The sequence below is a fragment of the Leucoraja erinacea genome, chromosome 4 (assembly GCF_028641065.1).
Source record: "Leucoraja erinacea ecotype New England chromosome 4, Leri_hhj_1, whole genome shotgun sequence".
NCBI classification, from domain to species: domain Eukaryota; kingdom Metazoa; phylum Chordata; class Chondrichthyes; order Rajiformes; family Rajidae; genus Leucoraja; species Leucoraja erinaceus.
The window spans coordinates 108,327,922-108,355,790 of NC_073380.1; the positions used below are offsets into that span (position 1 = coordinate 108,327,922).

The following is a 27,869-nucleotide window of genomic DNA, read 5'->3' on the forward strand; positions in this document are numbered from 1 at the left end:
GTTTCCAAGAATAGCCCTGAGAGAGCAAAGCAAGGTTGAACTGGGCCAAGTTAAGCATACCATCTTCAGCTCAAGTTTCTGAACTTCCTTTGAAGTCCTGGACTCGCACGAATAAAGTAAACTCTATGTGACACTATTTCTCATTAACTTAGAGGTAATGGTGCTTTAGGTGGAGTATAAAGTGGATTATATACCCAGGTCGTGATGGAGACTGCAAAAGAATTAACAAAGATCTTCATATGTTCTCTAGCCACAAGTGAGGTCCCAGAGACTGGAGACTAGCCAATGTTGTTCCATTTAAGAAGGCAAGTAGAGATTACCCAGGAAATTGTAGGCCAGACAGCCTCACGTTAATGGTTGGGCAGCTATTGAAGAGTACTCTTCAGGATCGGTTTTACTTGCATTTGGAAGATTATGGGCTAAATCGAGACTGTCAGCATAGTTTTATCCAGCCAGGTCATGTCCAGAGCTGCCAAGTTTTGTCAGAGCATTTCGGTATTCTAGTACCTGAAAATCAGTATTTTGCTGAGGAAATCAGTATTTTTACGCAATGCCATTTTGCTGAAAAAAAATGTTTTTTATGTGCAGTCATACCCATGTAAGAGTACAAGATTGCAGTACTTTGCTACCAATTGACATGTCTTCTATGCACCTTACTTGACAGTGCATTCATTGCCATCTCTAGGCTTATCCAGAATCCTACCACTGCCTGAAAAATAATCAAAGGCTCAACTACCACTGAGAAAGAGAATTCCAAAGATTCATTGTTATACGAGAATTTTCCTGAACAGTCTGTGACCCATAGCGCTGTGGCCATAGGGCTATGTGTAAAGCCCATAGAGCTATATTTAAAGCCCATGGCGCTCCAGCTGGTAGCGCTCTTTTTTAGAACCTATAGCGCTGTAGCCGACATCACTTTGTTTAAATTCCCACGCGTTAAACTGACAGCGCTCTGTTTAAACCTGGAGCGGGACAGGCAGCGGCTCTGGAAAAAAAGAATGGATGACGTTTTTGGACGAAACCCTTCTTCAGACTGGACTGAACTCCGTATTTAAAATCTGTATTTAACAACACAAAACCATACATCCGCATTCTAATCGCATTTCCGTACAAAATACAGAAAAATCCCTACTACTTGGCAGCTCTGCATGTCTTACGAACCTGATTGAGTTTTCTTTGAAGAGGTGATGAAGGTGATTGATGAGGATATGACAGTGGATGCTATCTATATGAATTTTGGGAACACATCTAGGAACACCCCTCAGGTTAAGCTGATCCAGAAGATTAAAATGCACAAGAACCACAGTGATTTGGTCGTTTGAATTCAGAACTTTCTTTTCATAGAAAGGGTTGTGATGGAATGGTGCTATTCTGGCTGGAGGCCATAACCAATTCACTTCCGCAGTTATCAAGGAAACCTGCGGGATATACAGCGGGATATAGATCAGCTACAGAAACAGGCTGAGAAATGGCAGATGGATTTTAATCCGAGCAACTGTAGATGCTGGACTTTAGTAAGTCGAATGCAAGGAGGGAGTATAAATTTAATGGCAAGACCCATAAAAGCATTGGTGTACAGAGGAATCTTGGGATCCATATCTCACTGCAAGTGGCAACATAAAAAGATGATATATGACATGCTTTCTGTCATCAATTGGGGCACTGAGTATAGGAGTCACTTTGTAGCTTTATCGGACTTTTGTTCGGCTGCATTTGGAGGTTTGTGTGCAGTTCTAGGTCACTCCATTATAGGATGAAAGTGGACGCTTTGGAGAGTGTGCAGAAGAGGTTTAGCAGATTGCTGCCTGGATTGGAAGGATTAGCTGAATTAAAAATTTGGATCAACTCGGATTATTTTCGTGAAACGTTGGATTGAGCATAGTGGGACTTTTTTTTTCTCCCCCCTTACACATGGAGATTGGTGGATGCCTGGAACATGCTTGGTGGAAATAGATGTGAGGATCTTGCAGCCTGGTGCCAACACAACAATCTCTCCCTTAATGTCAGCAAGACAAAGGAGATTTTGATCGAACTCAGGAAGCGACGCAGTACATAAATTGATGGCGCCAAAGTAGAGGTGGCCAAAAGCTTCACATTCTTAGGAATAAATATTACCTGTAATTTACCCAAGACCAGCCATATAAGGCTATGGCCAAGAAAGCACACCCATGCCTCTACTTGTTTAAAAGGTTTAGGAAGTTCAGTATGTTTTTAACTACCCTCACCAAATTCTACAGATGTGCCGTAGAAAGCATTTTATCATGAAGCATCACAGCCTGGTTGGGAGGTCGGGACTGCAGTCTAGCTGCTGAGAGGAGCATTCAGTTGCCTGATAACAGCAGGAAAAAAGAAAAAACTGTCCCCGAAAAGTTTTGTACTTCTTACCTGATGGGAGAGGGGAGAAGAGGGAGTGACCAGGGTGAGACTAGTCCTTGATTATGCTGGGCCTTGCCGAGGCAATGTGGTGTAGAATCAATCAATGGAAGGGACGTTGGTTTGAGCAATGGTCTGAGCTGTGTTCACAACTGCAATTTCATATGTTCTCGGATGGAGCTGTTCCTAAATCAGGCTGTGATGCATCCTGATAAAATGCTTTCTATAGCACATCTGTACATGTTGGTGAGGGTTGTTGGGGATATGCCAAATTTCCTAAGCCTTCTAAGGAAGTAGAGGCATTGGTGTGCTTTCTTGATCATAGCTTCAATATGGGAACAAATTGCTGGTGATACTTATTGTGAGGAACTTGAAGCTTCCAACCATCTCTACTTCAGTTCTATCAATGTATATCAAAGTGTGTCTACTGCTTTGCTTCCTGAAGTCAATCACTCACCTAGGTAACATGGATAACTACATCAATGCCCTATTTATTGATTATAGGTCTGCCCTCAACACCATAATCCCAAATAAACTCATTTCGACCTAAGTCAGGATTGGCCTCTGCAGGCTGGCACAGGATCCTTGACTTTCTAACCAATAGACACAGTCAGTGAGGATAGATGAGAAAACATCCTCCACAATAATTCTCAACACCAGTGCCCCACAAAGATGCGTTTTCACCCCCTTACTGTACTCCCTATACAGTCAAGACAGCAACCAAACCCTGCTCTAACTCCATTAACAAGCTTGCAGATCTTGAACATTGATGAGACGGAGTACAGAAATGTGATAGAGAGCTTAATACCATGATGTCAAGACAACAACTCCTCCTTCAATGTCAGCTAGATGAAGGAGTTAATTATCGAAGTACACTCCAAAATTAGCATCAATGGGGCCAAAATGGAAATGCTCAAGAGCTTCCCCCTCTCAGGTGATATTATCATCCGTCAATTTGTCCTGGAAAAACCACGATCATAAGGTCATAAGTGATAGGAGCAGAATTAGGCCACTCAGCCCATCAAGTCTACTCTGCCATTCAATCATGGCTGAATTATCTCTCCCACCTAACTCTATTTTCCTGCCTTCTCACCATAACGCCTGACCCCCTTACTAATCAAGAATCTATCTATCTCTGCCTTAAAATTGTCCGTTGACGGACTCCACAGCCTTCTGTGGCGAATGTTTCCAGAGTTTCACCACCCTCTGAGTAAAGAAATTCCTCCTCATCTTCCGAAAGGAACTTCCTTTAATTCTGAGGCTGATCTTGTCCCATACTCTCCCACTAGTGGAACCATCCTCTCCACATTCACTCTATCAAGCTTACACTATTCGGTACATTTCAATGAGGTCCCCCTTATTCTTCTAAACTCCAACGGTACGCTCGGTGCCATCAAATGCTCATCATTTGTTAACCCACTCATTCCTGGGATCATTATTGTAACTGGACCCTCTCCAGCGCCAGCACATCCTTCCTCAGACATAGTGTCCAAAATTGATCACAATACTCCAATTGCAGCCTGACCAGCGCCTCAGCATTACAAGTTTAAGAAGGAACTACAGATGCTGGAAAATCGAAGGTACACAAAAATGCTGGAGAAACTTAGCAGGTGAGGCAGCATCTATGGAGCTAAGGAAATAGGCAACGTTTCGGGTCAAAATCCTTCTTCTGCAGTCTGAAAAAGGGGTTTGACCCGAAATGTTGCCTATTTACTTCGCTCCATAGATGCTGCCTCACCCGCTGAGTTTCTCCAGCATTTTTGTCTACCTCAGCATTACATCCCCGTTTTTGTATTTCAGCCCTCTTGAAATAAATGCTAGCATTGCATTTGCCTGCTTTACCAATTCGACTTGCAGATTCACTTTTGGGAATCCTGCACACACGCTCCCAAGTCCCTTTGCACCTCCGATTTCTGGATTATCCCTCCATTTATAAAATAGTCTACGCAATAGTCTACACAATGAAGTTACAGGCATGTCAATACTTCTACTTCCTCAGGAGACTAAGGACGCTTCGCATGACTTTACAGACGTTGGAGTTTTTTTTCTGCAACTGTAACGCAATGTTGTAATGTTATATTTTTCACTCATAATATTTTTCTCTTTGCATTACCAGTTGTAGTTAGAGCACAGAAAGGGGTCCTTTGGCCCATGCCAACCAAGATATCCCATCCCCTTGTACTTGCGTGTGCCTTGATTATACTCATTTACAATGATTTAATTTGACTGGATAGTGCACAAACAAAAACTTTCCACTGTATCTCAGTAAATGTGACAAAAAATAAACCAATACAAATATCAATACGAACCTCATCAACCTCAATGGTTTTATGGGGATTATAAATATGGTCATGATTCATATCATTTGAAACAAATAAGGTAGGCGTTTATAGCCTTAGTTTTATACATGCACATAAAACATATTCAAAACTAGAATACAGTCGGATTGTGTAAATGCAAATAAAAGCGAGTGAAGACATTACCTGACTTGATGAACATACAGGGAAATCTTCTACTGGGGGAATCAAGCCTTGTGCAATCAATTGACCGTAGGATGGAGGAGCCTCCCTTCGTAGCAGTTCTGCTTCAACTCTTGACAAATGGGTTTCAAAAGATCTTATAAAAATGATAGAAAACACCTGTTCAACTCATAGTCCTACCAAAAAGTAGCTGCTACTGATAGAAGCAAATTAATTTCAAGCAGCTCCAATAAGATAAACTGCAAGTGTAGAGTTTTAATTACAATACATCACTAGCAGTTACTACTTGTTTAAGCAGTCTACTTTTAATGCATCAAGTACTCAACAGCTTCTGATGCAAGTACATTGTTGCTTTGGAAATAAAAACATGAATTTTCCCAAAGCACCAAAATAATTCACATTCATAATCACAAATTTATATTCTAGAGATTTTTAAACTTAGCTTAGTTTTTTTTGTAAATATGCAAAGCATGTTATACTGTCAATCAATTTAGGAACCTTAACTGTTTATTTATGAGTTTGAGAAATGGCAGGGTGACATTTCCTAAATATGGACAGACATGACTGAATGGATTTTCAGGTGGTGTACATCCTCGCAAAGCAGATTTTCTTCCACACACTGCTGAAACATTCAAATGTTTATCAACGTTCTCTAAAAACCTCTGGTGACGTCTTCTACATAATTCACCTGGATATAGAACTCCAGAGAATCACCACTGTATTATTTGTTGCAACTCCATGCGAACTTTCCTTTCAGCCCCAAGAACATTAAATTGCCCTCTACTTTACAGAATGGCTTCCCACATATTTTCATGTCACAACTTGGATACCTTACCCTCCGGTCCTTCTTCTAAGGAATAAATACTGATCATAAATAATTGAGCTCCAAAGACCATTCATCTAGCACTCCATTGGTTCAGACTCAAGTCTGAAACAAGGGCCCACATATTCTGACTGTCATCTATGTGATAACCAGTCCCTAAACCACATTGATACACTTCTCCAAAATTGCAAACTCTTACCATATATACCAGTTGTTTTTTTACGTGACACCCTGATGAATATTCCCTGGAAATTCAAATAGAGAACATCCACAGATCCTCTCTATTGACTTGCCTTATTAGATCCTCAACAAATTCTATAAAAAAGGAGGGGCTGCGCTGAGAAAGAAGGTGGACATCGGCAGAGGGGAGGGAGGGAGACCTGCTGCCACTTGGAGGCAGGCAGTAGAGAGGATTGCATGGTACTTTTGTAACTTAGTTTGCAGCAAAATGTGGCAGAACTTGTGTACCAACTTTGTTGTTTGCAAAACAAAGCATTTCATTGTACCTAGGTACATGTGATAATAAAATGTCAATCATTTATTTAGGAATTCTTCTAGTGGCCTTTGCCTTCTGCCTTTTCAAGTTCACTTCCATTTTTGGCTCTCATTCCAGAGTTACTGAAAATGGCTTCACGGCAATGAAGGACCATCAACAATATTTATCCTGTTGCCCTGAGAGCTACAAAGGGCAAAAGAAGGCCAATTCAAAATTCAAAGTTGCTGGGCATGTTACCTTTTGGAAGTGCAAACCAGAAGAGGAACACCACTTTCACAAGTGGGTTTCACCATCGACAATGAACTAATAGACAATAGACAATAGGTGCAGGAGTAGGCCATTCAGTCCTTCGAGCCAGCACCGCCATTCAATGTGATCATGGCTGATCATCCCCAATCAGTACACCCGTTCCTACCTTCTCTCCATATCCCCTGACTCTGCTATTTTTAAGAGCCCTATCAAGCTCTCTCTGGAAAGTATCCAGAGAACCGGCCTCCACTGCCCTCCGAGGCAGATAATTCCACAGACTCACCACTCTCTGTGTGAAAAAGTGTTTCCTCATCTCCATTTTAACTGCCTTACCCCTTATTCTTAAACTGTGGCCCCTGGTTCTGGACTCCCACAACATCGGGAACATGTTTCCTGCCTCTAGCGTGTCCAAACCCTTAATAATATTATATGTTTCAATAAGATAACCTCTCATCCTTCTAAATTCCAGAGTATACAAGCCCAGCCACTCCATTATCTCAGCATATGACAGTCTGCCATCTTGGGAATTAACCTTGTGAACCTACGCTGCACTCCCTCAATAGCAAGAATGTCCTTCCTCAAATTAGGGGACAAAAACTGCACACAATACTCCAGGTGTGGTCTCACTAGGGCCCTGTACAACTGCAGAAGGACCTCTTTCGTCCTATACTCAACTCCTCTTGTTATGAAGGCCAACATGTCATTTGCTTTCACTGCCTGCTGTACCTGCATGCTTACTTTCATTGACTGATGAACAAGGACTCCCTTATCCTGTTGTACTTCCCCTTTTCACAACTTGATACCATTTAGATATTACTCTGCCTTCCTGTTTTTGCTACTAAAGTGGATAACTTCACATTTATCCACATTAAACTGCATCTGCCATGCATCTGCCCATTCACCCAACGTCACCCTGCATTCTCATAGCATCCTCCTCACAGATCACACTGCCACCCAGCTTTGTGTAATCTGCAAATTTGCTAATGTTACTTTGAATCCCTCCATCTAAATCATTGATGTATATTGTAAATAGTTGCGGTCCCAGCACCAAACCTTGCGGTACCCCACTAGTCACTGCCTGCCATTCTGAAAGGTACCCATTAATCCCTACTCTTTGTTTCCTGTCTGCCAACCAATTTTCTATCCATGTCAGCACTCTACCCCCAATACCATGTGCCCTAATTTTGCCCACTAATCTCCTATGTGGTACTTTATCAAATGCTTTCTGAAAGTCCAGGTAAACTACATCCACTGGCTCTCCCTTATCCATTTTCCTAGTTACATCCGCAAAAAATTCCAGAAGATTAGTCAAACATGATTTCTCCTTCGTAAAGTCTATAATTCCATTTTCTCCCTCCTGCATTTCTAAAAAAGTGGGTTAACATTAGCTAGCCTCCAATCCACATGAACTGATCCTGAATCTATAGAACATTGGAAAATGATCACCAATGCGTCCACGATTTCTAGAGCCACTTTCTTAAGTACCCCGGATGCAGGCCAGCAGGCCCTGAGGATTTATCAGCTTTCAGTCCCATCAGTCTACCCAACACCATTTCCCGCCTAATGTGGATTTCCTTCATTTCACCCAGATCCTCTGGCCACTACTATATCAGGAAGATTGTTTGTGTCCTCCTTAGTGAAGACGGATCCAAAGTACCTGTTCATCTGCCATTTCCTTGTTCCCCATAATATATTCACCTTTTTCAGTCTTCAATGGTCCAACTTTGGTCTTAACTAATGTTTTCCTCTTCACATACCTAAAGATGCTTTTACTATCCTGCTTTATATTCTTGGCTAGCTTACCTTCGTACCTCATCTTTTCTCCCCGTGTTGCCTTTTTAGTTATCTTCTGTTGCTCTTTAAACATTACCCAAATCCTCTTGCTTCCCGCTCATCTTTGCTATGCTGTACTTCTCTTTTATTTTTATACTGTCCCCGACTTCCCTTGTCAGCCACGGTCACCCCTTACTCCCCTTGGAATCTTTCTTCCTCTTTGGAATGAACTGATTTCTGTATTATTCCCAGAAATACCTGTCATTGTTGTTCCACTGTCATCCCTGCTAGTGTGTCTTTCCAGTCAACTTTGGCCAGCTCCTCCCTCATGGCTCCATAGTCCCCTTTGTTCAACTGTAACACGGACACCTCCGATTTACCCTTCTCCCTCTCAAATTGTAGATTAAAACTTACCATATTATGGTCACTACCTCCTAATGGCTCCTTAACCTCAAGTTCCCTTATCAAATCCGGTTCATTACACAACATTAAATCTAGAATTGCCTATAATATAAGTGAATGCATCATGACCTTCTGACTAATTCCGTTACGGAACCAGCAGATGACAGTCACACCACATATCTGCCATCTCCCTAATCTTAGAAACTATGGAGGACTTGAAACAACCGCCACCTTGCCCAACATCACACAGGGATGGAAAAACAACATTTTCAGGCAAGCACGATCAGGAAGGAGGGGATATGGAAAACTAACTCCAATACAGGCATTATAATAAAAAATAACACGCTTCCTGATTACTGCACATCTATTGAGTATAGAAGTTGGGAGGTCATGTTGCAGTCGTATAAGATGTGGTGAGGCCGCATTTAGAGTAGTGTGTCCAGTTTTGGACACCATGTAATAGGAAAGATGTTGACAAGCTGGAATGGGTACAGAGGAGATTTACGAGGACTTTGCCAGGACCCAAGAATAAGGGAATCGAGAACCAGAGGACATAGTTCTAAGGTGAGGGGAGAAAGGTTTAAGAGGAATCTGAGGGGTGCTTTTTCAGACAAAGAGTGGTAGATGTATGGAATGAGCTGCCAGAGGAGGTCATTGAGACCGGTGCTATCACAACATTTAAGAAATATTTAGTGAGATACTTGGATAGGACAGGTTTAGGGGGATATGGGCCAAACACAGGCATGTGGGATTAGTGTAGATGGGACATGTGTGGTGGAAGGACCTGTTTCCATGTTGTAAGGCTCTATGACTATTTATTAATCCAGCAAATTCTTGATATGTTTATTGATTTCTCATCCAAATCAATATACCCATCAACATATGCCCCACACAAAATAAAGGCCCAACCACTTTGTTCTAGAGATCTCTGATCTAAACAGAATATCTTGCCATTCCTTCTTCAAATTGGGAAAAGGGAATAACAGATGGTGTTATCAGATATATAACAATCCCACCAAAGTACTTAAAATGGGTCAGATGCCTTTCGCCTCATTCTTATACAGGCATAAAAGAATCTGAAAAGATTTCCTGAGAATCTATGAAATAATTTTACATCTGAAATGCAAGGACTGTACTTCAGAATGTATTAATTAAATTAATTGTGGATCATACTTCCAAGTATGACAGAACTTACCTGCGTTCAAACATTCTGAGAGAGTACAATTTGCAGGTACATCCTAGAGCAATCACAAGCAGTAGCCCACAGATTAGGCTTCCAATGACTGCTGCAGTTATAACTCTGGTGGGTACAATCACAGGACAGTTTTCTTCATCACTGCCATCGCCACAGTCATCCTGCGCATCGCACACCCAGCTCTCAAACACACAACGGTTGTTCTTGCAATGAAAATTACCAGGTTGGCAAAAGAAACAGTTCTTCTCATCCGAGCCATTTGGACAATGATTTTGGTAATTACAACGATCAGCCAGAGGGTAGCACACACCACTGCGAGAACAGGGGAACTCGTCTTTTTGGCAAGAGCTACAGTTGCGTTCATCTCGTCCGTTCGGACAGTGCCAATAACCATCACAGCGCTGTTGCTCAAAGTAGCAGCCCCAATTGCCTCCGCAAGGGATCTCCCATGGAAGACAAAATCCTTCAACTTGATAGGTTGCATTAAAACCTCTAGCTGCATTTACTTTGTCGGCATGGAAATGTACCCGCACTTGGCCAGAAGAAGAGATGACTGTGATCGGTGTCCGGGAATCAAAAGGTGTTAAGACACGAAGCAAATTGTGTGAATTTTCCTCCAGACCATCATACACTTTGATATAATCCCCATAGCCTATGCCATCCAACTTTAAGTCAGTGATGCGCAAAATGATTTTGCGTCGGTCTCCAGTATCTATTAACCATGTGCAATTGCTTCCAGGTGGATAGAATGCAGGATAATTTGGCGAATTAAATGTACCATAAAAGTTTCTCAACCATTCACCACAATTAGGGGCATCACAATCGATTTCATCTTCCAAATCAAGACAGTCAATATTTCCATCACATCTCAAGGACTCAGGTAAACATGTATAAGCTGCTGTATATCGAGAAAGGCACTGGAAATGGTCATAGGTACAAGGCTTAAGTGGAAAATCAGTCAGGGGCAGCAACTGCTCGCAAAATTCTTCATCAGAATTGTCTCCACACTCATCCATCGTGTTGCACTTCCAAATATCTAGGATACATTTTCCATTGTTACAATGGAAGTGGTCCCAGTCACAGCTTGCCTCCACCAACCTGCCTGAAAATAAAATTAAATCACAATGTAAAAAGCAAGTAGCTGGAGGAATAAGGGCCTGTCCCACTTGCGCCACCTTTACAGGCGACTGCCGGCACCCGTCGTAGGTCGCCGACATTTTCAACATGGTGAAAATTCAGCGGCAACCAGAAAGATGCTACGACTCTTTGGAGACCTCTCACACCCACACAGGTGACCCCTGGCGACATGTTGTGGGTGATCTCTCACGACCATAGGAGACCTCTCACGCCCACACAGGTGACCCCTGGCGACATGTTGTGGGTGATCTCTCACGACCATAGGAGACCACTCACCACCATACAGCCTATGGTCGCGAGAGGTCTCAAAGAGTTGTAGCGTCTTTCTGGTCACCGCTGAATTTTCAACATGTCGCCTGTAAAGGTCGCGTGAGTGGAACAGGCCCTTTTGAAACCGCAACACAATATTTCTTATTACAATTTCATAAGTATTTATCAGACAGAAAGAAAGGCTTATATTTATTCAGTCTTTACAGAAAGACATCCTCAAAACATCCCCAAAAGCTATGAACAACTTTTATATATGTGCTCATTGTTATCTTGTAGGATGCACACCATACACAAAGTAAAGTTTTATGCCTAACAAGTTAATGAAAATGCTGATGGTGCTTTTACAAATTTCCTCATAAAAATAGCTGTCACTTCAACCACTCAAAAAGGCAATTTGTGCTGTTGGATCAATACAATTCCCGAGGCCAGGACGTGATATTTAAGAGAGCTCAAGACATTAAGACAAAGTGGTGGAGTAACTCAGCGCCTCAGACATCAGAAAAAGGATCCCGACCCGAAACATCACCTATCTGGGGTTTCCAGAGATGCTGACCGAATAAGAGGTACTCCAGCACTTTGTGTCTTTTGTTGTGAAGCAGCATATATAAGACATTAAGAAATGGATTACCCAAAAAACTTTATTCCAATTCTTTATTGGCAAAAACCATCTATGACCAAGGGAAATAATAACTAATTAAAAATATCAACACTAGATTAGCACTTCAATATCTAATAGCAGGTGCTCTCACAGTTTGCTCTTGTTGTGGGAACATGACAAGGAGCTACTTATGGACATTGTGAATATTACTGATTAGTGGCAGGCAGACAGACACTGTTCAAGAACAGTGCACTAGCTTTCTTCACACAACCACAGACAAGTTAATAGATGGCACATTGTGACACTGATCTTCATGCCTGTTGGAATGCTCACAGTTATAATGCAAAAGTACTGCTATTTTACATTGCAAGTACTTTTTAAATCTCAGTGATGGCAAAGCAGTATATAAGTTTATGCATTTCTGTAGGACAATATGGGGTTCGATAATGGTTGCACATAGAATATCTTAAGTTTGTGTGTATTTGTGAGTATAGATGAAAATGGTAAAATAAAGCTACAAGAGAGATCCTGTATTCACATTTCAAAAGACACCAACGCTATACATACCTATGACATAAGACAGCCTAAAGCCTTTTCCAGTATACCTGTCATCAGAATGGAACTCAATCCAGACATGGCCTTTTGAAGAAATAAACGGTGCTGGAATAGAAGAACCACACACTCGAGTTCCTTCAATGCTTTTACGAGTTCCTATCGTTAGCCAGTCTGAACTACACCAAGCTGAGGTCTGCACATCAAAATCCTGAAAGCTATGATCAAAAATGCAATAGTTAACATTTTTATGAACACAAAATAACAGATTAATGATAAAACAAAATTGTCACGTCAGAATTCATGACTGTCAAATGAATAGTTGAAGAGCTTTGAAGTGGTTCCATGGGAATATTAGAAGCAGACATTCCACAACTATTCACCGCAATTAGGGGCATCAAAATTAGAGTTAACAAACAGATACTATTTATCTAATCAGTAATTTATTTACTATTTATAGTACAGGTACACCACTGATATTTCAGCATGCTTGGTTCTAGAACCTTTCTGGATCGCTGCAAAGGCCGTCATTGGGTATTTTTAAAGCAGAGATTGACAGGTTGTTTATTTGCAAGGGTCCTTCTATACATTTAAATTTCCCTTTTTTCCCTTTTTTCCTGTTAAATTTGCTTCTGCAATCTTTAGTGCAGCGTTTCAACTTGCAATCGTTTTTCCTTGACTCACCTGATCTTTTTGCAAATAATTTAAAATCGTTGCCTACCTGTTATTAATCAATCTGCAAAAGAAAATGGTCTCTGCCAATTTACGATATCAAAATCCTTCATCTGTATGCATCTACTACAACTCCACTTAATTGTCCTTGTTCCAAGAACCCCTCTAGCTTCTGTTGGCTCCCCATTCATTTATCCCTCATATCATAGCAGTAAATTGCTTCTACGTCCCCTCTAAGGGTTTGACATCCTTTATGTAACAGGCCCAGAATAAGACCTCTAGAGCCTAACCATTCATGTAAGATGTTTAGCATGACAAGCAGCTCTTGTTGGAAATGCTTATCTGGATGAGCAAGGCCAGGTGTGACAATTGCCAAGTCAGATAGCATGGACGCAGGCCTTTTGGCCTACTGAGTTTGCACTGACGTTCATAAATCCATTCTATACTAATCCCATTTATTCTCCTCACATTGACCTCATCCCAGACTGCTCTCAAGTCTCTGTCACCCATTTACACACAATATACAGTGGGCCAATTAATCTAATGACCTGCAAATCTTTGACGTGGGAGGATGCAAGTGCACAAAGAAGCGAGCATAGTCATTCACTGGAAGGTGATGCAAATTTCACACAAACTGAACTGGAGATTAGAATTGAACATGGTTGTTAGGTTGCCCTGCTAAGAGAAGTGCCTTAGAAAAATGATAGACAGATCACTTACGGCATCGGTCTAGTAATACAAGGAGAATTTCAGAAACTCAATTGCAAAAAAAGACAAGGTTAAAATTGAACAAGCATGGTAATGTCCAGATTGGAGTATTTTGTCCAATTTCATTTTCAATTTATTGCCTGCCGATTGGCACAGTCACCTCCGTGCACCGATTACAATAGACTTCAACTATGTTCAATATCACCGGCTGGTGCCGTACGCTGGCAGCCTGCATGTTTTAGTCTATCTTTAGTTTTGTATTGTGGGGGAGTGGCAAACATTTTTTATCTCTCTCCTTGACAGAGATGCAACCTTTTCCGTATCGTATCTCCGACTGCACTGCGGCCTAACATCGTGGAGCTGGCGTGTCCTTCGCTGTGGATCAACTTTGGGAGCTCCAACAGGGGAAGTCTGCACACTAAACATCGTGGAGCTTGCTATCCCTTTGCCAGGGATCTACTTCGGTAGCTCCAACCACAGGAGCTTCGACAGCCCTGATTTCAGGAGCTTCGACCGCCCCAACACAAGAGCTTCGAACACCCCAACGCGGGAGCTTCGAACGCCCCAACACGGGAGCTTCCAACGCCCCAACGCGGCAGCTTCCAACGCGGCAGCTTCCAACGCCCCAACGCAGGAGCTTCGAACGCCCCAACACGGGAGCTTCCAACGCCCTAACGCGGCAGCTTCCAACGCCCCAAGAGAAAAGGAGGGAAGAAGATAACACGTTATTGCTTTCCATCACGGTGCGTTGTGGGGGGGGGTGTTTGTTAATTTTTATGTAGTTGTGGGTCTTGTTGGTTTTTTGGCATGACTGTATGGCAAATCAAATCCCGTGTATGTTTTTACATACTTGGCTAATAAATTAATTACTTACTTTACCAATTCATTTTGATACTTGACAACAAATTTTGATCAAGAGACTCCGCTGGGTTAGAACCTCCTCTTACCTAGTCTTCATTCCTTGGTCACAAACTATTATTTCTAACAACTGCGCTGGAAGTTAAATGTTTTCTTTTCCCCCCCAAAGATTAGGAGATTGAAATCTGTGATAATTGTAGCAATGCTGCCAAATACTGGCACAAACCAACAGTGTAATCCAAAACGCTCTCAGATTAATCTCATAGCACACAGTGCATACATATGCATGGCATCTATCACTGTCTTGTTGTATTTTTCCAAGATAACTTTAAAGATAAGTTTAAAACGATATTACAAAATATCAGGTCCAAACTTCATACAGGCTACTACACACAAATAAACACATATTAATCTCAATGGATTAAATGTACCTGATGGTGACTACTTCCTCCCGGTTGCCTTGGATGTACCAACTGCAATTAATACTAGTCGGATAGTTGAAAGGCCAACCTGGACTTGTAATGATTCCATTTGGTGCCTTCAGCTGTTCTGGTATATCTCCACAAGCTAAGAAAAAGATAAGTTAGATAATTAACGTGGCTAACACACTTTCTGAATTAAAACATAACTGAAACATAACTGTAAAATAACTGTAAAGCGATACAAAAGACTGCAGATTATTTTCGCAAGAACACCAAATATAGATAGGGTGTATAAATAGGGTAGATAGTCAGAACCTTTTTCCCCAGGATAGAAATGTCAAAGACTAGAGACATAGGAGAGCAGATGTGACCCAAAATTGGGGAGTTCAATGTTCATACCTTTGGGTTGCAAGCCCTACCCAAGCGGACTACAAAGTGCTGTTCCTCTACTTTGTATGTGGCCTCACACATACAAAGTAGAGGCGTACTTCTCACATTGGAGGAGGCCCAGGACAGAAAGATTGGTTTTGGAATGGGAAGGGGAGGTAAGTACGTGTTCGGCAAAATGATCATCCAGTCCAGGAATGGTCTCATCAATGTAAAAGGAGCCAAATCGGAAGCACCAATTATAGATAATGTTAGGAGGTACAGGTGAAACTCTGTATCATCTGGAAGGGCTGCTGGGGTTGCTGGATGGATGTGAAGGAAGAGTAGGGAGACATGTGGTTGAAGGGGAGGTTGTGTTTAGTTTAGTTTAAAGATAGAGCATGGAAATCGGCCCTTCGACTCACCAAATCCATGCTGACCATTGATCAATGTTCTATGTTCTCCCACTTTATCATCTACTCCCTACACAACAGGGACAATTTACATTGGCCAATTAACCTGCAAATTCACATCTTGGGGATGTAGGTTGCCTTCCACCTATATCCCTTCCTCTGACCACATTTCACTCCTCTTCTTTCATCTCCGGCTTCCGTCCATCCATTTGTCATTCAAAACTCCCCTCATCTGTATCCACCTATCACTTGCCAGACTTTGGCTCATCCCCATCTCTTTTCCAACTTTCTCCCCACCACTAAATTAGTTTGAAGGAGGATTGTGACCCATCACCTATCCATATCCTCCAGAGATGCCACCTACAACACTGAGTTATTCCAGCACTTTGTAGTGTGCATTTTTTGCAAACCAACATTTGCAGTACCTTGTGTCTACATGAGTGGATGAGTTCAGTTTAGTACATGAAGGAGTCATTCATTTTTGATGCTGTAAATAGAAGAGCTAGAGATAGATAATAACTAGTGCAAACTGTCTGAAGGCAACAATGACACAGATGAGGATATCAGTTGCAATAATGTTGAAGTAACAGCAGAGGGCAGCAAATCTGAAGAGATCGAAGATGGAAATGATGGAATGGAATGGAATAAATAAATAAAGAATTCAAAATTTGACGACAGAACTAAATCAAGTTGCAAGAAGTTTACTTCAGCACAAGATAGTAATCTAAAATGCATTATATTTGTATTGGTTACCAGAGACCCTGTACTAGGTCTGTCCATTGCACACCTAAAAGCAATTTCTTCCGATTCAAGACTGGATGTCAGTCAATTAGTTTGATAGTAGAGGAGGTAATTGAAAATTAATTATTCTATAAGTGCAGATATATTCTACATTGACAGAAGCAGTATTTTATTTAGTCTGGCCATAATTATAATACTACAATTAGCTCTTATTGAACTATCTCAATTATTTGGTGGTTATTTCTAAAGTGTCTTGCAGAAGAAGTTCCAGATATTGACTCGATGGCAATATGTTTTTAAATCAGGATTATGTATGACTTGGAGAACGATTTACAGTTGACAGCATTCCCATGTACGTACTGTGTACCACTTAGTTAGGAGCAGACTGCCCAAATATAAAGAATTGTGTTATTAAATTCAAGCACAAAATTCAAGAAGCACAATGCACGCAACTCTTATTTTGAAACCAAAATAAGAGGACATAGACATAGTGTAATGAACTGTAATAAATGTTTGTGTTTACAAACATCAGCGATATGATTGTGAGTGGTAGAGTGCAAGCACTGTTGATGGCTAATATTGCAACTTTTTTTAATTTAATTGTAACTAAAAGAAAAAAGTTGCAGTAGTGTGTGTGTGTGTGTGTGTGTGTGTGTGTGTGTGTGTGTGTGTGTGTGTGTGTGTGTGTGTGTGTGTGTGTGTGTGTGTGTGTGTGTGTGTGCGTGCGTGTGTGTGCGTACGTGTGTGTGTGCGTGTGCGTGTGTGTGTGTGTGTACGTGTACGTGTGTGTGTGTGTACGTGTGTGTTTGTATTACGGGTGATTGGTGGTCGGCGTGCTGTATCTTTTAATTAAACTAAAAACACTAACAGCAGAGGGAATCTAAAGAAGGGTCTCTCCCCGAAATGTCACCCAATTTCTTCTATTCAGAGAAGCTGGCTGCTCCATGTAGTTCCCCCGCACAATTAAAGCATGGAATAGTCTTCACCCTACCATAGTTACCCAACCAGACGCAACTAAATTTAAGGTAGCTCTTTTTTTCCCCCAAGAACCCTTTTTTGCTTAAGTCTAATTCTTGCTTGCTGCAGCACAACAGAATATGTAAACATAATACAGAACAGGAAATAAAAGTTCATTGTGTCTATATACCATAGACCATATATATACACAATAAATAAACAGATAAAGTGCAATAGACTGTTATTGTTTGGTGGTGGACCCTCCAACACCTCCGGTTTAAATTCCATTTGGAATATTTCTGGAGGACCAGGAAACCAGCAAGAGTTACCCCAGGGAGTTACTCTAGATCCAGGGTCAGGGAGTGAATCTGTGTTGGTTTTCAGTGGTCACGGCGAGGCGGCGACCGGACAGCAATGGCGGCCAGATCTCCCACAATGCAAAGGGAGGGAGAAAGACCCGGCGCCAACCAGTTGCCGTGGCAGTGCGCATGTGCAGGGCGGCCGGCCATGCCAGCAAATGAGGACCATCCGGAGAGCGGAGGCAAGGAGGCCAGGATACGGGCGGAGATGGAGAGTGACAGAGAGAGAGATAGAGAGGGGGGCCCGCTCAGAGTTGAACAGCAGGTGTCCCGGTTGCTTGCCAAGCCGTGCAAAATGGCACGATTTGTAGGTTGTCCGGTGGGACTTTAGATGGCCATTGGCACCTGGGCAACCGTTAATTTTGTGCCCTGTCATTCCTTCTCTCCAGAGATGCTGCCTGTCCCGCTGAGTTACTGCAGCTTTGTGCCTGTCTTTGGTTTAAACCAACATCTGCAGTTCCTTCTTACACACTAAGAATATTATGTTGGTTGACCACCAGATTTGTATCAATCTCACATTAACTTAATAAACTGTAAAGCCACAAAAACAATGTGTATTACATCTACACTTAACTTACTCCTGTGCCAAAAATGCCCACCGTCTATACCTATAAACAAAATCACCTGTATCAACCTATTACCTGCCAAGCATTGTCCTGCCCCTCCTCTCTTCCAGCTTTCTACCCCCCGCATCCCCCCCCAACCACACATCTTAAGAAGGGTTCTGACCCAAAACGTCACCAATCCATTTTCTCCAGAGATGCTGTCTGACCCTGTGAGTTACTCAGTACCTTGTGTCATTTTAAGAACATATTCAGGTTTGTGTATGACGCAGAGCCAAGCCAGGAGACATGGCAACGGAACCAAGGGGCATGATCTGAAAGCAAGGGGTCAGTTAGTCTTAATAGCGATCAGGGAACTTTTCTTTATCCAGATGGTACAGAGTCAATGGAATTTTCTATCAGAGGATTCTGAGGCATAATGGCCAAGTCAGAGATTGATAGAATTATAACAATGACGATGATGGTGAATTTGTGGGTTTGAATATGGGGATTAGTGGAGGAAAGTGGCATTAAGATAAAAGATGAGCCATAATTATATTAAAGGCACAGTTGGCATGGGCAGTGGATGGGAGAGGTATGAATGGACTGCTACATCTTTGCCTTATGTTCCAATCTAATGATAGCGCTGAACTGGCTAAAAACCTTGTAAAGAAAGGCAAACCAATCAACCAACGACTTATCAAGCTGGACTATGAAGTAGAATTGGAAGATAATGGTGTGTTAACCTCACAAAAATGGTTTCGGGTAATACTAAAGAATGATTAATGGTGATGGTGATGATGACTGGTTTGGGATTTTGGATGGTCATTGAAAATAAATTGTCTCGGTTAAGATAACCTTGGAAAGTATGGTACAGACGGAGAAAAGGCACATACATGAACAACATCAATTCTTTTAAAAGGGGAAGAGTTAAAAAACACAAACAATTCCCAAATGCTTATTTTTCACATATTCATTACTTGTCCCCTAAATTGTGTCAAGCCTCAGCTGGGAGGCTGTGAAATGAACGAGATGTAGACCCATATACAGCAGGGTTACAGATATCCCAGATACATCCCCAGGTAAAATTTATCAACGAGTGGTACTGGTGTATAATATGTTTTATTTGTTCCTATGGCTACTGGTCAACCAATAAATCCCAAAATTAATCTTGTGTGCTTGCTTTTAAATTTGAATCATGTAACATTTCAAAAATCTTGACAATTCCTGCGACAACAACAAGCATATTGTATTACTGGCATTCAACTTTAAAATATGGCATCAATACATTTTATATATATCGGCATAAACTGGATTGCCACAATAAATAAAGTCACCAAATGCTACGTATATATATTAACACTCTGATAATCTGGCAAACCTCTGGACTTTGTTACAGCAGGATTAACAGATATTCCAGACTATCAGATGTTGCTTCTATTAACAGCCACACATGTTTATTTCACTTTTTTTAAGTTATAAGGCAGTAAAATATTTTAAAGGGTAAAGGGGAGAGGGATATTTACAAACAATCCAGACTCCAGGCTCTGGATAAAGCCCTCCTCTTTTACCGTATTGTGTATTTTTAGTGGCATTATTTAGTCATTTTGTTTCGCACAGAAAATGAATGAGAATTAAGAAACCATGACATTGAAAATACTAGTTAGTTATCCTCCTACACATTAGAAAAAATAGAATTGTGAATAAATTTACTGATATTAAATGCATCAACGTCATACAAATCAAGCAAATAGGAAGCTGTGATTGTTATTCTATTTTTGAATGCTCGCCATATGCATAAATCGCAACAATGCAGGTAGTGTATTTAAATAAAGAAATTTATTGATACGTCCAATGCATTTTCATTAATAAATTGAACCATGGACTGAGAATATTAAAGGTAGACACAAAAAGCTGGAGTAACCCAGCGGGCCAAGCAGCATCTCTGGAGGGAAGGAATGGGTGGCGTTTCGGGTCAAGGCCCTTCTTCAAACTCTGATTTAAACCAGCATTTGCAGTTCTTTCCTACACTAAAAATATTATGTTGGTTGACCAACATATATCAATCTCATACTAATCTAATAAACTGTAAAGCCACAAAAACAATATGCATCACCTACTTAAGCTTAATTTACTCCTGTGCCAAGAAAATGTCCAAGTACCAAGTTTTTTAAATTTTCTTTCAAATCTGCTATTTATGCTTTATTGTAACTAATGTAAAAAGAGCTTACTTGGAACAAGACTGAATAACATGGCACATAATGTACTTCAACCATAAGATCAGAGAAAAATCATCTTGCCAAAATACACCTATCCCCTCCTCCAGGATGAATTATCCTACTTGAAAGAACAGACGTACCGGTTGAGATATCCAAAACTTGTGTATTTGCCACACCATAGCTTTCTCCCAGAACAGTGTTTCCTGAAATGAAAATATTTAATAAATTAATGAATTACCATAGTTTTTGGTTGCATTCGGCAAATAAACAATTTTGCTTAGTTCTCAAGAGTCAAGAGTGTTTATTGTCATATGTCCAAGATCAGGGGTCGGCAACCTTGTTCTGCATAGTAGCCGGGACGCATGTCTGTGAGCGGATGGCGGGCCACATCTATCACGTGTACACATGGATCCTGCCCCCATCTCGCCCTGGATGGCAGGCATCAAATCACGGAAGTTAGACAAAAATGCTGGAGAAATTCAGCGGGTGAGGCAGCCTCATGCAATCTTTGCATGTCTCACCCGCTGAGTTTCTCCAGCATTTTTGTCTACCTTCGATTCTTCCAGCATTTGCAGTTCTTTCTTAAACGTGTTCACAGAAGGTGCGCGGCCGTGCCGGCGACTATGCGCAGGATGCGGTTCAGCCAGAGCTCGGCCGCGCTCGGGGGGGGGGGTCAGCAGGCCGAATGATTACAGGAAAAAAATCCGCATGCGGGCCGGATGATTTTGGGTTATGGGCCGCATTCGGTCCTGGGGCCATAGGTTGCCAACCCCTGCCCTAGATAGAATAATAAAATTCTTACTTGCAGCAGTACAACGGAACAGAATAGCACTTTCTGAAAAAGTTGAAATTAAACACTTCAAATTAAAATAAGGATTAGCTCCATTTCTAACTACCTTTAAAGCAGGGAAAGAACAACTGTGATCCTTACTAATTAAATTACCACCCACATTTACTTTCATTGATTAACAGACTGCAACATATTGTATTGAGTATGACAAAATGGGACAAGAAGCATGAAAGTGCATGTGGCTACAATGATCTTATGGTTTGACAAAATAGCAAAAAAACATAACATAGGAGTGGCAATGTTTTCCCCCCAAAAAAATCAAAAGATCCAATTACTCAGAAACAAACAAAAAGTTACAGTACAACACAAAATCAAAATATCATACAAAGAGCACAAAATATTTTCAGCCTCAGGCAAGATGTTAAACAAAAATAGAATTGTAGATGCATTGTAATCTTATTACTGAATCCACTGGGAAGGTTACTACAAAGACAACTGCAATACTTGGAACACATTCACATCTGGCCATGCACATTTTGAACAAACTGCTGTATACTCTTGTATTGTGATATATAGGTTGCATGTGCTATAAAGAATGAACATTTAAGACCAAATGTAAGATAGCTAATAATGGAAACACTGCATCTGTGCTAGAACTTAGGAAATGAATGCTGCGTACACTCCAGAAACAGTACCTTAAATATCCTATACCTAAATCACGGTTAAAAGTAACACAAAGAATGCAAACATCACCAAAGTCTTCTTTAACAAAGAGCGGATCCTTCATTCATTGATTTTCTTAAAAGCAGAAAATCCTCATTCACTTCTCCCCCAAACATACAACAAGTTTTGAACTTGATAATAGGTGGTATTTCAGCATTTGCACATGTGGTGAATTAGCGTGAAGAATTACTATGATTCATAACTCCTAACAGACAAGTCAACTTAAAATCATGAATTTGATGCACTCCACATGAACTTCCAATATTAAGGAAGTTTTATAAAGCTACTTTCTTCCTCACTACAGGTGTACAGGAGACAAATAACTTTGGTGTATTTCCATTCATATCGTTTCTAGCTGTAAGTTACCTGCTGCCATTCCACTTGGATTCTATTACATTGAGGCAGGTGCACATTCATTAAAAAATTAAACGAAATGGCTCTACATTTAGGACATTTGCAAAGCAGTATTTATATACAGAACAAAAAATAACAAAAACTACATAAAAACATAGACAAAAAATAATAAAAACGCAGACGGGCTGCAGAGGCCGCTGCTGACGAGAGTCGCGCCGCCTATAATAGGGTTGTAATAGTAGAGATTACAGCAGTGGCCATAATTCTAATAGATACATAATTCTACAATTCCATAATTCTACAGGACTGTAAATACTGGGCTGTAAATTACAAATCCAAAATTGGGGCAATGCTAATTTTGATGCCGTTGGGCAAATTTATCAAAAGGATAATTGGGAAAGCCTGTGACCCGGCAAAGGGATGTCTGACAAGTGGGAGCCATTCAAAAGCGAGTTAGGGAAAGTTCACTGCCAGCATCTTTTTGTGAAAGGTGAGGCTGGCAAAAGGAGGGAACGCTTGTTGACAAGGGATATTGAGGCCTCTGGCCAAGATAAAGGAGGCATGTATTAAGTACAGACAGCTGGGTTCAAACAAATCATTGGACGAGCATCATGGGACAGGAGTAGACTTGCAAAGGAAATTAGAAGCAGAAAGAGGACAAGCGTTTTGAACAATTTTCTCCTATATTTGCTATGGAGGACATGAAAATTAATGTTTCTTCAGATTGGAGGTCTAAGACCAATGGAAAGCTGCAGGAATCAGTGCACGATCCCTTGTTGTTTGTCATATATTAACAATTTTGGCTCATTGGACTTCATCAGAATATTGAGTATAGACGTTGGGAGGTCATGTTGCAGTTATATTAAAAGTCGTGAGGCCACATTTAGAGTGTTGTGTTCAGTTTTGGGCACCATGTTATAGGAAAGATGTTGTCAAGCTGGAATGTGTGCAGAGAAGATTTACGAGGATGTTGCCAGGATTCGAGGATCTGAGTTATAGGGTTTAGCGGCCGATTTATAAAACGTTTGAGAAATTAACCCTCCAGCCGCTAAATGGATGAGCATGGTGATGGGGAATGTCTTCAAAATGCATGCGAGCTCACCCACAGAGACCTTCAGAGCTTCTTCACAGATAAGTCTTCAAACCACAGTATTTTGATGAATAAATGCTTTATTGTTGATAGAAAACAATGAGATACACCCAAATTTCTTCCGACCCGTTACCACAATCTTCATCGAACTCCAGCTTATTACTTTAAACATTAGAAAACTCCTCGTGTCTCCATTACACTTTGCATGATCTCCTTTACACCTCGCATGGTCAAAGGGTAAACCTTCTCGATGGTCTCTCCAAACTAATCTAAAACAAAACTTCTGCGCAAGCTACATAGCCCAAAACACGGCCAAAAATACGTCATAAATCCCACCCACAATATAACGGGTAGTCTAAAATTTAAAGGCACATGCCCCATCATCAATGACATGCAAAACAAGCCAAATGGCCACTACATAGGGAGAGGTTGAGCAGGCTGGGACTCTCTTCCCTGGAGCACAGAAAGATGAGGGGTCATCTTATAGAGGTGTATAAAATCATTAGAGGAATAGATTGTGTAGACACACAGAGTTTCTTGCCTAGAGTAGGGGAATTGAGAACGAGAGAACAAAAATTTAAAGTGAGGGGGAATAGATTTAATAGGAACCCGAGGGGCAACTTCTTTTTACACAAAGGGTAGTGGGTGTATGGAAAGAGCTGCTGGAGGAGGCAGTTGAGGCAGGTACTATCGCAATATTTAAGAAATATTTAGATAGGTTCATGGAGAGTTTAAGTTTAGAGAGATATGGGCCAAATACAGGCAGGTGGAACTAATGTAGATGGGACATGATGGTTGGTGTGGGCAGTTGGGCTGAAGGGCCTGTATAAATATGACTCTCTATGACTCCGTGACTCTCACTCAAGAGATCAAAGATAATTGAATCTCCACATACTTACAAGATTGCAGGAAGAACTTGGAGACAATCTAAATCAAGCATGATTCAGCATAAGATAAACGCATGAACAATATTGCTGTTATTAATGCAGGTTCTATAAATGTATAATAATTTGGTTTTAGGATTCTGTCTGTCATGAACTGGGTTAGGGTTAATGAAAATATTGATAATGAAAACAAAACAGAAGAGTTAAATGCTGATAAACATGGACTGAAAGAAAAGATTTCAGACCAGAGGCAAAACTAGTTAAACCTTTCATTTCCCAATTCCAAAGTAGATTTAACACCATCATCCCACAGAGACTTGTGGAGAAACTAACTCTGCTGGGCCTCAACACCACCCTGTGTCATTGGATCCTGGACTTTCTGACAGAGAGACCGCAGTCAGTCCGTGTTGGCAAGAACACCTCGGGCTCGATCACGTTGAGCACTGGCTCCCCTCAAGGCTGTGTGCTCAGCCCACTGTTGTTCACATTGCTCACACATGACTGTGCTGCCAGATTCAGGGACAATAAGTTTATAACATTTGCAGATGACACAACAGTGGTGAGACTCATCAGCTGAGGTGATGAATCAATGTACAGGGAGGAAGTGAAACAACTGGTGGACTGGTGCGGCAAAAATAATCTAGCATTAAACGTCGACAAAACAAAGGAGATGATTGTCGACTTCAGGAGGTCGCAGCCAAAACACACACCCCTCAAACATCAGTAGCACCATGGTGGAGAGAGTGGAGGGCATAAAGTTCCTCGGAGTGCAAATTACAGACAGTCTCACCTGGTCCAGGAACTACACTGGGATTGTCAAACGGACCCATCAGCGACTGCACTACCTGAGGAAACTCAAACAGACCTCACTCCCCACCAACATCCTCAGGACTTTTTACAAGGGCACAGTGGAGTCTGTACTCACGTACTGCATGAACACGTGGTACTCCAACTGTAACTGCTCAGACAGGAAGGCTCTGCAGAGGGTAGTGAGGGGAGCAGAGAGGATCATTGGCGTCTCCCTACCCTCAGTACAAGAACTGTTCCAGAGCCGCTGTCTGAAAAAAAGCTCTGAGAATAGCTAAGGACAAACTACATCCCCTCCACACACACCTGGATCTCCTGCCATCAGGCAAGAGATACTGTAGCATCAAAGCCCGGACTACCAGACTGCTAAACAGCTTCCTGCCACAGGCTGCTAAACAGTCACTCCACCTGATTCTGCTGCTTTGCACTGACAATTTAATAACTCTGGCACTGGCCACTCAAATCAGCTGCCCTGGACATTTTAATGGCTGTTTTTAATGTATTTTAAATGGTGCTGTTTTACCCGCTTTTAACTATTTATACTGTTTCATCAGGGACTGGATTGTTTTTACTTTTATTATGTGTGAAATGTTTAAGTTTTATGTGCGATGCTCTGGTATTCCCTGGGAAACGACTTCTCTTTTTGCACTGTACAACTGTTGCTTTGCAAGATGACAATAAAGATTGATTGATTTGCTTCAATTCACCTGCATGTTTGAATAGAGCACCTGCATGAATGATGACTTCCATTACTTCCTTAAAAGCAGTCTAAAGGACAGGGTCCAACTAAAACTGGATTAAGTGTTTTTCAAATCATATATCTGCTTCACCATGTAATTTGCTGAATTATCACACACACATGACATATCACCCATAGACCTTTCTTTTATTTTAATTTTAGGGATACAGTGTGGAAACAGGCCCTGTACAGTAGTTGTATCCTACACATTAGGGACAATTTACAGAAGCCAATTAACCTACAAACCTGCATGTCTTTGGAATGTGGGAAGAAACCAGAGCTGCCGGAGAAAACCCATGCGCTCACAGAGGGAACATACAAACTCTGTGTAGACAATACCCATAGTCAAGTTCAAACTCGGGTATTTTGTTGTTATTCCACCGGGTGGCACTAGCAATGGCTCCCTCGCCAACAGTCTGTCTGTCCCTTCCTTCTTTGTTGTTTTAATAGTATGTGTTAAATGTATGTTTTAGAGTTCTTTAGCTTGTTTTATGTGGGTGGGGTGGGGGAAAACGTTTTAAATCTCTTACCTCGACGGAGATGCGATTTTTTTCGTATCGTATCTCCGTGCGCATTGCGGCCTAACATCGAGGAGTTGGCGGCCTCTACTGGAGATCGAACGCTAGCTTCAGCCGTGAGAGCCTGCGGAACTTAACATTGTGGAGCGGGCAATCCCTGTTGGGGATCGACCTTGGAGCTCCAACAGTGGGAGCCTGCGGGCTTAACATCGTGGAGCTCGTGGTCCCTGATTAGAGACCAACTTTGGGAGCTCCAGGCTGCAGAAGATTCGACCGCCCCGACGCGGGAACTTCAATCGCCGCTTACTGCTGAAATTTTAACTCCTGAAATGATCATATTCTGATGAATGCTATGAAATGAGTAAATACGTAAACTGAAATAAAATACAATGACATCAATCCCCATGCACGATGCTTTGTGGAGCAACATTGGTGAATTTGGACCATAATATCCAGCAGGCTCTCACGGTTCATTCAAATATCAGCAATTAAACAGTTCTAGCATGGGCTTATATTCTGTTGCTTTGCTAATAAAGATAAGCACTTTGTTTAACATTGCGCAGTGAAGTTGGCTGTGAACGAACTGGGATCCCAACTTACTTGCCATCATGAAGCTGACCTAAGATGATGACATATTTCTGTGGCCAGCCCTTCCTGAAAGATGAGTCAGAAAAAAAGCACATGCAAACTGAGAAATTACAAATCCTTGACGCACAAAGTATCACATGTTACGTTTTAAAGTTTGGCTTCAATTTAAACTTCATTTACAAAGTTACAACCTTGCCTCCCATGTTTGGGAATAGGAAAGCATAACGTGGGACCTCAAATAACACTGTAAATGTATACACCTCTGTGAAAGGAGACAACTGTCATTGCAGGTTTTTCTGTTTTTCACAGGAAAAGTCAACATCATAGTCCTTGTGAACTGCTCAACCAACCCACAGTGCATTTTTGATATCCTTTGTCTCTCCCCTACAAGGGGAACAGTGAAGCATTGTTCTTAAATTCAGTTGATCTCAGAAATTCATCTTATGGTTGATTCATAATGGGATGCAATCATGATCTAAATCAACAGGTGCATTATAGATGCATTCTCAGCTCAGACTGGTGTTGAATGAGAATTTGTCAATGCCTCAACACCACATTTCACAAACAAGCTTCATGCTGGAATCCAATCTATGATATTCCTTCTCCAAAATCCCAACTTCAGTCATATCTGCTGTACACACACACTTCTTGGGCATGTGCATGATTGGACGCCAAGATAACCATAAATGAGGTAATGCCATTAACTCATTCATGGAAGCATGAGATAATGGGTCTTTCACCTAACATCTGCAAAACACTGATCCTCCACCT

At 41.3% G+C, this 27,869-nt stretch overlaps 1 protein-coding gene across 1 annotated transcript in view; it reads right to left on the reverse strand.

Moving 5' to 3' along the window:
* lrp12 (low density lipoprotein receptor-related protein 12) overlaps nt 1–27,869 on the reverse strand; it is a 42,944-nt gene that overhangs the window by 2,527 nt on the left and 12,548 nt on the right. The window contains exons 2-6 of the mRNA XM_055634909.1: nt 20,746–20,808; nt 15,018–15,153; nt 12,364–12,566; nt 9,792–10,893; nt 4,857–4,989 (exon numbers count right to left, since the gene is read on the reverse strand). Of these exons, the coding sequence (XP_055490884.1) occupies nt 4,857–4,989; nt 9,792–10,893; nt 12,364–12,566; nt 15,018–15,153; nt 20,746–20,808 (1,637 nt within the window). The remainder of the gene's footprint in view (nt 1–4,856; nt 4,990–9,791; nt 10,894–12,363; nt 12,567–15,017; nt 15,154–20,745; nt 20,809–27,869) is intronic.